The sequence below is a fragment of the Penaeus vannamei genome, chromosome 41 (genome assembly GCF_042767895.1).
Source record: "Penaeus vannamei isolate JL-2024 chromosome 41, ASM4276789v1, whole genome shotgun sequence".
In the NCBI taxonomy this organism is placed as follows: Eukaryota; Metazoa; Arthropoda; class Malacostraca; order Decapoda; family Penaeidae; genus Penaeus; species Penaeus vannamei.
In genome coordinates, this window is record NC_091589.1 from 19,527,619 (window position 1) to 19,538,986 (window position 11,368).

The following is an 11,368-nucleotide window of genomic DNA, read 5'->3' on the forward strand; positions in this document are numbered from 1 at the left end:
ATGGTCGACAAACACCCTTTTCAAGTTTAAGGGATAATTATGATGATTTCTGCAATGATTCTGCTAATTATGATGATTTTGATGATAATCCCATTAATAATGACAATAATAATGACATTAATTATGATAATTATGACATTAATTATGATAATTATGACATTGATTATGATAATTATGACATTAATTATGATAATTATGACATTAATTATGATAATTATGATATTAATTATGATAATTATGACATTAATTAAGATAATTATAATATTATGATAATTATAATGATAATTTGCGTAATTAGTGCAATAATAGCAATAATCGACAATATTCTAATAATTTTCATGACAATAAGAATAATAATAACGATAATGATAATAAAAATAATCATTGAAATAATCATAATATTGTTTTTGTAATTGTTATTACTGTTGTTATTATTTCTAAAATTATGATTATTGTTATCATTATAAAAATAGTTATAATGAGGGAAATGACCTCAATAATTAAGATAATAACTATTATAATGATTATATTAAGGGTAATTATGGCGATAATTACTATAATGATGATGATGCCATTAATGATAATAATGATGATGATAATCATTATAAAGCCCATCTATAATGAAAAAGAGGCTAAAAGTATAAAAATCCCAAAAGTCGAAAAAACGCCGAAATCTAGCGAAATCTTTGAGAGAATGGTCGACAAACCCCCTTTTTCGAGTTTAAAGGATAATTATGAGGATTTCTGCAATGATTCTGCTAATTATGATGATTTTGATGACAATTCCATTAATAATGACAATAATAATAACATTAATTACGATAATTATGACATCAATTATGATAATTATGACATTATTTATGATAATTATGACATCAATTATGATAATTATGACATTAATTAAGACAATTATAACATAATGATAATTATAATGATAATTTGCGTAATTAATGGAATAATATCAATAATCGACAATATTCTAATGATTTTCATGACAATAACAGTAATGAAAACGATAATGATAATAAAAATAATCATTGAAATAATCATAATATCGCTATAATTTTTATTATAATTGTTATTATTGTTGTTATTATTTCTAAAATTATAATTATTATCATTATGAAAATAGTTATGATGAGGGAAATGACATCAATAATTAAGATAATAACTATTATAATGATTATTACGGCGATAATTACTATAATGATGATAATGATGACATTAATGATAATAATGATGATAATAATCATTATCAAGCCCATCCATAATGAAAAAAAGGCTAAAAGTATAAAAATCCTAAAAGGCGAAAAAAAACGCCGAAATCTAGCGATATATGTCTTTTGAGAGAATGGTCGACAAAACCCCTTTTTCGAGTTTAAAGGATAATTATGATAATGATGATTATAATGACTATAATGATAATAATCATTAAAATAATAACAGTAATGATAATAATGATGATAATAATTATTATTCAGTCAATTTATAATGAAATAAAGGCCAAAAGTAATAAAATCCCAAAAGTAGAAAAAACGGCAAAATCTAGCGTATTACAGCCTTTTCAGAAAATCGTCGGAAAATCCCCTTTTTCGCTTTTTAATGGTAATTATGAGGATTTTAACATGAATTAAGGTAATTATTTTGATTTTCACGATGATCCTTTAATATTGACAATAATGATGATAATCAGGATGATAATGACAATAATAATGACAATAATAATGATAATGATAAAATCATAATTATAAAGATAATTTTGATAATTAATAGCAATAATTAACTCTATTCCAATAATTGTCATACTAATAATGACAATAGAAATAATAATATTATTATCATTGTCATTATAATTATTATTATTGTCATTATTATTTCTAAAATTATCATTATATCTATTATCATTATAAATATAGTTATAATGATGAAAATAGCAATAATTATAACTACAATAATGATGATAATAATGATGATAATCATGATGATAATGACTCTTATGATAATAATCGTTAAAATAATGATAGTAATGATAATAATCATTAAAATAATGATAGTAATAATAATGATAGATAATAATGATAATAATTATTATTCAGTCGATTTATAATTAAATAACGGCCCAAAGTAATAAAATTCCATAAATAAAAACAACCGGCAAAATCTAACGGAAAAAAACTTTTTCGCTTTTAAATGGTATTTACGAGTATTTTAACATGAATTCAGGTAATTAGGATGATTTTCATGATAATTCCTTTATCATTGACAAAAATGATAATAATGACAATAATATAATGATTGTAAAATCATAATTATAAAGATAATTTTGATAATAATGGCAATAATAGAAATAATTAACTCTATTCCAATAATTTTCATACTAATAATCAAATAGAAATAATAATAACATCGTTATCATTGTCATTATAATTATTACTATTGTCTTATTATTTCTAAAATTATCATTATTGCTATTATTATAAAAACAGTTATAATGATGAAAATAACCATAATAATTAGCAAAATAATCAATATAACTGCAATAATGATAATGATGATAATCATGATGATAATGACTATTATGATAATAAACATAAAAATAATGACAGTAATGATAATAATGATGATAATAATTATTATTCGGTTCATTTATAATGAAATAAAGGCCAAAAGTAATAAAATCTCAGAAGTCGAAAAAACGAAAAAAAATCATCATCATTATTATCATTACTGTCATTATCGCCCTAATTACCCTTAACATAGTCATTATAATAATCATTTTCTTAATTATTAATGTCATTTCCATCATTTTAATGATTTTAATAATGATAATGACAATAATGATTATACTAGAAATAATAACAACGATAATAATGAATATAATAACAATAATAGCCGTGTTGTAATTACTTTTATTATTTCTGTGATCATTGTCGTTATTATTAGTGTTATTAGTAGGAAAATCATTAGAATATTGTTGATTATTGTTATTATTGCAATTATTACGCAAATCATCATTATAATTATCAATGTATAATTTTTATCATAATTATTGTCCTAATTACTATCATAATTATCATTATTATCGCCATTATTGTCACTATTGATGTGGTTATCATCAAAATCTTCTTAATTAGCAGAATTATTGCTAAAATCTTCATAATCATCATTCAAACTGGAAAAAAGGGGGTTTCGAGATTTCGCCAGCTTTTCGACTTTTAGGATTTTTTTACTTTTAGCCTTTTTCTCATTATAGATGGGCTTTATAATGATAATTATCATCATTATTGTCATAATTATCATTATCTTAATTATTAATGTCCTTTTCATCATTATAATGTTTTTGATAATGATAATGACAATAATGATAATTCCAGAAATAATGATAATGATAATAATGATTATAATAACAATAATAGCCGTGTTAGAATTACTTTTATTATTATTTGTATTATCATTGTCGTTATTATTAGTATTATTAGTAGGAAAATCATTAGAATATTGTTGATTATTTCTATTATTGCAATTATTACGCAAATCATCATTATAATTATCATTGTATAATCATAATTATTGTCCTAATTACTCTCATAATTATCATTCTTATCGTCATTATTGTCCTTATTCATGGGGTTATCATCAAAATCATCCTAATTAGCAGAATTATTGCTAAAATCATCATGATCATTTAAACTGGAAAAAGGGTTTTTTTCGACACATCTCTCAGAAGGCTGTATTTCGCTAGATTTCGCCAGCAAATCGTTATTATAAAAATCATTGTATAATTACTATCATAATTATTTTACTAATTAGAATCATAATTATTATCCTACTTACTCTCATAATTATCATTATTATTATTATTGTCATTATTGATATGGGTTATCAAAATCATCCTAATTAACAGAATAATGATAATGACAATAATGATTATTCTAGAATTAATATCAACGATAATAATGATTATAATAACAATAATAGCCGTGTTGTAATTACTTTTATTATTATTTCTGTTATCATTGTCGTTATTATTAGTGTTATTAGTAGGAAAATCATTAGAATATTGTTGATTATTGCTATTATTGCAATTATTACGCAAATCATTATAATTATCATTGTATAATTATAATTATTGTCCTAATTACTCTCATAATTATCATTATTATCGTCATTATTGTCATTATTGATGGGGTTATCATCAAAATCATCCTAATTAACAGAATTATTGCTAAAATCATCATGATCATTTAAACTGGAAAAAGGGGGGTTTTCGACACATCTCTCAGAAGGCTGTATTTCGCTAGATTTCGACTTTTGGGATTTTTCTACTTATAGCCTTTTTCTCATTATCGATGGGCTTTACAATGATAATTATGGTCATTATCATCATCATTAATATCATTACTGTCATTATCACCCTAGTTACCCTTAATATAGTCATTATAATAATCATTATCTTAATTATTAATGTAATTTTCATCATTATAATGATTTTAATAATGATAATGACAACAATGATAATTCTAGAAATAATAATAACGATAATAATAATTATAATAAATATAATAGTAGTATTATAATTACTTTTATTATTATTTCTGTTATCATTGTCGTTATTATTAATGTTATTGGTAGGAAAATCCTTAGAATATTTTTGATTTTTGCTATTATTGCAATTATTACGCAATTCATCATTATAATTATCATTGTATAATTATTATCATAATTATTGTCCTAATTACTCTCATGATTATCATTATTATCGTCATTATTTATGGGGTTATCATCAAAATCATCCTAATTAGCAGAATTATTGCTAATTCATCATACTCATCATTTAAACTGGAAAAAGGGTTCGAGCCATCTCTCACAAAGCTGTATTTCGGCAAATTTCGCCAGTTTTTCGACTTTTGGGATTTTTCAACTTTTAGTCTATTTCGCATTATAGATGGGCTTTATATTTATAATTATAATCGTTATTGTCATTATCATCATCATTATTATCATTACTGTCATTATCGCCCTAATTACCCTTAATATAGTCATTATAATAATCATTAATCTAATTATTAATGTCATTTTCATCATTATAATGATTTTGATAATGATAATGACAATAATGATAATTCTAGAAAGAATATTATTTCTGTTATCATTGTCGTTATTATTAGCGTTATTAGTAGGAAAATCATTAGAATATTGTTGAATACTGATATTATTGCAATTATTACGCAAATGATCATTATAATTATCATTGTATGATTATTATTATAATTATTGTCCTAATTACTTTCATAATTGTCATTATTATCGTCATTATTGATGTGATTATCATCAAAATCATCCTAATTAGCAGAATTATTTTTAAAATCATCATAATTATCATTTAAACTGGAATAAGGGGGAGCTTCGTCTCATCGCTCACAAGGCTGTATTTCCTTATATTTAACCGTTTTTTCTACTTTTGTGATTTTTCTACTTTTAGGCTTTTTCTCATTATAGATAAATCTCAAAAGTCGAAAAACCGGAGAAAACTAGCGAAATACAGCCTTCTGAGAGATGAGTCGAAAACCCCCTTTTTCCAGTTTAAATGATGATTATGATGATTTTAGCAATAATTCTGCTAATTAGGATGCTTTTGATTATAACCCCATCAATAATGACATTAATGACGATAATAATGATAATTATGAGAGTAATTAGGACAATAATTATGATAGTAATCATACAGTGACATTTATAATGATTATTTGCGTAAAAATTGCAATAATAGCAATAACCAACAATATTCTGATGATTTTCCAACTAATAACACTAATAATAACAATAATGATAACAGAAATAATAGTAAAAGTAATTATGATACTGCTATTACTGTTTTTCATAATCATTATTATTGTTGTTATTATTCCTAAAATTATCATTATTATCATTATCATTATTAAAATCATTATAATGATGAAAATGACATTAATTATTAAGATAATGACTTATAATGAGTATATTAAGGGTAATTAGGGCGATAATGACAGTAATGATAGTGATGATGATGATAATGACAATAATGATGATAATCATCATTATAAAGCCCATCTATAATGAGAAAAAGGCTAAAAGTAGAAAAATCCCAAAAGTCTTAAAAACCGGCGAAATCTAGCGAAATACAGCCTTGTGAGAGATGAGTCGAAAAAAAAACCTTTTTCGAGTTTAATTGATGATTATGATGATTTTAGCAATATTTCTGCTTATTAGGATTATTTTGATGATATCCTAATCAATAATGAAAATAATGACGATAATAATGATAATTAAGAGAGTAATTAGGACAATAATTATCATAGTAATTTGGCCAATAACTATGATAGTAATTATACAATAATAATTATTATGATGATTTTCGTAATAATTGAAATAATAGCAATAATCAACAATATTCTAATGATTTTCCTACTAATAACACTAATAATAATGACAATGGTAACATTAATAATAATAAAAGTAATTATAACACAGCTATTATTGTTATTATAATCATTATTATTGTTGTTATTATTTCTGGAATTATCATTATTGTCATCATCATTATTAAAATAATTATAATGATGAAAATGACATTAATAATTAAGATAATGTTTATTACAATGACTATATTAAAGGTAATTAGGGCAATAATGACAGTAATTATAATAATGATGATGATAATAACAGTAATGATAATAATGATGATAATGATAGTAATGATAATAATGATGATGATAATAAAAGTAATGATAGTAATTATGATGATAATGGCAATAAGGATGATAATTATCATTATAAAGCCCATCTATAATGAGAAAAAGGCTTAAAGTAGAAAAATCCCAAAAATCGAAACACAGGCGATATCTAGCTAAATACAGCTTTCTGAGACATGAGTCGAAAACCCACTTTTTCTTGTTTAAATGATGATTATGATGGTTTTAGCAATAATTCTGCTAATTAGGATGATTTTGATGATAACCCCATCAATAATGAAAGTAATGACGATAATAATGATAATTATGAGAGTAATTAGGACAATAACTATGATAATAATAATACAATAATCAACAATATTTTAATGATTTTCCTACTAATAACAATAATAATAACGACAATGATAACAGAAATAATAATACAAGTAATTATAATACGGGTATTATTGTTATTATAATCATTATTATTGTTGTTATTACTTTTAGAATTGTCATTATTGTCATTGTCATTATTAAAATAATTATAATGATGAAAATGACATTAATAATTACGATAATGATTATTATAATGACTATATTAAGGGTAATTAGGGCGATAATGACAGTAATTATAATAATGATGATGATAATGACAATAATGATGATAATTATCATTATAAAGCCCATCTATAATGAGAAAAAGGCTAAAAGTAGAAAAATCCCAAAAGTTTTAAAACCGGCGAAATCTAGCGAAATACAGCCTTGTGAGAGATGAGTCGAAAAAAACCCTTTTTCGAGTTTAATTGATGATTATGATGATTTTAGCAATATTTCTGCTTATTAGGATTATTTTGATGATAACCTAATCAATAATGAAAATAATGACGATAATAATGATAATTATGAGAGTAATTAGGACAATAATTATCATAGTAATTTGGCCAATAACTATGATAGTAATTATACAATAATAATGATTATGATGATTTTCGTAATAATTGAAATGATAACAATAATCAACAATATTCTAATGATTTTCCTACTAATAACACTAATAATAGTGACAATGATAACATTAATAATAATAAAAGTAATTATAACACGGCTATTATTGTCATTATAATCATTATTATTGTTGTTATTATTTCTAGAATTATCATTATTGTCATCATCATTATTAAAATCATTATAATGATGAAAATGACATTAATAATTAAGATAATGATTATTACAATGACTATATTAAAGGTAATTAGGGCAATAATGACAGTAATGATAATAATGATGATGATAATGACAGTAATGATAATAATGATGATGATAATGATAGTAATGATAATAATGATGATGATAATGACAGTAATGATAGTAATTATGATGATAATGGCAATAAGGATGATAATTATCATTATAAAGCCCATCTATAATGAGAAAAAGGCTAAAAGTAGAAAAATCCCAAAAATCGAAACACAGGCGAAATCTAGCTAAATACAGCTTTCTGAGAGATTAGTCGAAAACCCCCTTTTTCTTGTTTAAATGATGATTATGATGGTTTTAGCAATAATTCTGCTAATTAGGATGATTTTGATGATAACCCCATCAATAATGACAGTAATGACGATAATAATGATAATTATGAGAGTAATTAGGACAATAAGTATGATAATAATCATACAATGATAATTATAATGATCATTTGCGTAATAATTGCAATAATATCAGCATTCAACAATATTCTAATGATTTTCCTACTAATAACACTAATAATAACGACAATGATAACAGAAATAATATTATTTCGAGAATTATCATTATTCTCATTATCATTATCATAATCATTATACCTGATCTGACGTGAAGTGTCTGTGACCTGACTCGTCTGATGTGATTTGACCTGATTTGACCTGATCTGATGTGATCTGACCTGATCTGATGTGATTTGACCTGATCTGACGTGAAGTGTCTGTGACTTGACTCGTCTGATGTGATTTGACCTGATTTGACGTGATCTGATGTGATCTGACCTGATCTGATGTGATCTGACCTGATCTGATCTGGCGTGATCCGATGTGATTTGACCTGATCTGACGTGATCTGATGTGATTCGACCTGATCTGACGTGATCTGATGTGATTTGACCTGATCTGACGTGATCTGATGTGATTTGACCTGATCTGACGTGATCTGATGTGATTTGACCTGATCTGACGTAACCTGATCTGACTTTTCTGATGTGACCTGACTTGTCTGATGTCTGATGTGATTTGACCTGATCTGTTGTGACGTGATCTGACCTGGTCTGACGTGATCTGATTTGACTTGTCTTATGTGACCTGACTCGTCTTATGTGCTCTGACCTGATATGACCTGATATGACCTGTTCTGATGTGACCTGACTCGTTTGATTTGATTTGATGTGATCTGATGTGATGTGATCTGACCTGATATGATGTGATATGATGTTATGTGATCTGACTGATGTGACGTGATGTGACCTGACTCGTCTGATGTGATCTGATGTGACCTGACTTGTCTGCTGTGATTTGACCTAATCTGACGTGATCTGATGTGATTTGACCTGATCTGACGTGATCTGATCTGACTTGTCTGATGTGACCTGACTTGTCTGATGTGACCTGACTCGTCTGATGTGATTTGACCTGATCTGACTCGTCTGATGTGATCTGATGTGATGTGATCTGACTGATCTGATGTGACCTGACTTGTCTGATGTGATTTGACCTGATCTGACCTGACCTGACTCGTCTGATGTGATTTGACCTGATCTGACTCGTCTTATGTGATTTGACCTGATCTGACTCGTCTGATGTGTTTTGACCTGATCTGACGTGATTTTATGTGATTTGACCTGATCTGACTTGATCTGATGTGACTTTGACTTGTCTGATGTGATTTGACCTGATCTGACTTGATCTGATGTGACTTGTCTGATGTGACCTGACTTGATCTGACCTGTTCTGATGTGGCCTGACTCGTATGATGTCACATTTATTGCTATTACTAGTATTACAAGTGCTATTACAGATCTTTATTATCTTTGTTTATTTGCCTCCTTTCTTCTGATCGCCCTTACCACTGTTATTGCGATTATTGGCTTTATTGGCATTTTCGTCTTTATCCTTCGCGTCTTTCTTTTTCCTTATCTTTCACTTCCTTTCCATTTATCAGCTCTATTTCCGTCTTTCTCTCTCTTTTATGCCTTTCTCTTCTGAAAGTAAACTGGGCTGCGGCTGCAAACACACATGATAGATAAAGGTTCTTCTTATCTATTTATTTATCTATATATCTATCTATTAATTTATCTATTTACCTAGCTGCCTGGCTATCAATCTATCCATCTATCTCTTCATCTATACATCTATTTATCTATCAACATTTCTATATATCTGTTTATCTGTCTATTCAACTATCTATATCTACCCATATATTGTTTGTTTATTTATATCTATCTATATATATATCTGTTTATCTGTCTATATATATATATATATATATTTACATATCTGTTTGTCTCTCCATCTATCCGTTTGTTAATATGTTTATCTATTATGTACCGGATAGATATATGAAGAGAAGGAGAGATAAATAGAGGGTGAGAGAGAGACAGAGATATTTATATGCGGACAAAGATAAATAGATATGTAAGCAGAGGTAGGTACATAGAGGGAAAGGAAGACATTTGGAGAGAGAAAGAGAGCGTGTCTTTTGCTATTCATATATGCACACACACACACACACACACACACACACACACACACACACACACACACACACACACACAAAAGGGCTGATGTCTGCATTTCTCTCTGCAACTCACTATGTCTCGATGTCGCGGCTCTCGAACACATCGCGGCTCCTTCTGTCAACGTGAAAAGGTCGGCGATACAGCCATAAGAATTAAGTGATTCTGCTGCAATTTTGCCTTATTGCCTTAATTACTGTATCTCAATGACTGGCGGATAATTAGCAGGGATACCTGGCTATTTCCTCATTGTTCCTTTTCCTTTCTTTCTTCGCCCAAATAGATAAACTCAGGGCGAAAACGACGTTGAGTGAGAAAATATATAGAAGAGGATGGAATCCTTCAATATTACTGTAACTTTCTCCCTTTTACTTTGTTTCCCGGAAGGATTTGCGATTCTTGGAGGCCGATGCACGCCAGAGATCAGCCTCGTGGACCTTTTCCGTTGATGCTGAATTCACGGAAAGTCGAGAGAGCAGTCTAATCATGGGAGACGGACTGCTAATTCCGTGGACAGTGGAGGAATGCGTTATATACTGATGCATGTCTTCGCTGTGTTATCGGAGTAGAAAATTATTTTTTCTTTCTCTTGAAATCCTCTCACTTTTACTTTCACTTTCTTTTTCTTTCTCCTCTCATCGCGTCTCTCCCTTTCTCTCTCTCTAAATATAAACTAAAATAACTGCCTATATAATAAAAATGGCAAGAATTTTCCAAGAGATGCCTAAGTACTGGTTGTGGAATCTCTCTCCTTCGCCCCTTTATCCACTCCCTCTCGTCTCCTGAAATATCTCCCTCTCCCTTCCTCTCTTAATTTCTCTATGCTTCTCATTCTACTATTTCCGCTGTCCTTCCTCTGCTTCCTTGGTACCGGTTTTCAGGATTCCAACCTGGA

The 11,368-nt window shown here is 27.4% G+C and overlaps 1 protein-coding gene across 1 annotated transcript; it reads right to left on the minus strand.

The window, feature by feature from the left end:
- Window positions 1–8,118: 8,118 nt before the first annotated feature.
- Window positions 8,119–11,018, minus strand: LOC138860525 (rhoptry surface protein CERLI2-like). The gene is made up of 4 exons (XM_070118114.1): window positions 10,846–11,018; window positions 9,068–9,273; window positions 8,635–9,019; window positions 8,119–8,131 (listed from the first exon to the last, which is right to left on the minus strand). The coding sequence occupies exons 1-4, from the start codon at window positions 11,016–11,018 to the stop codon at window positions 8,119–8,121; spliced, it is 777 nt and encodes a 258-aa protein (XP_069974215.1).
- Between the last annotated feature and the right edge of the window lie 350 nt (window positions 11,019–11,368).

Bases quoted from the DNA above. Each gene is read 5' to 3' on its own strand.
- LOC138860525 (XM_070118114.1), bottom strand. From the start codon at position 11,018: ATGCATCAGTATATAACGCATTCCTCCACTGTCCACGGAATTAGCAGT. The intron at 9,274-10,845 runs GTAAAAGGGAGA...AAATCACATCAG, and splicing joins AAATCCTTCCGGGAAACAAA to ATCACGTCAGATTAGGTCAA. The intron at 9,020-9,067 runs GTCAGAGCACAT...AAGTCAAATCAG, and splicing joins GTCATATCAGGTCATATCAG to ATCACGTCAGACCAGGTCAG.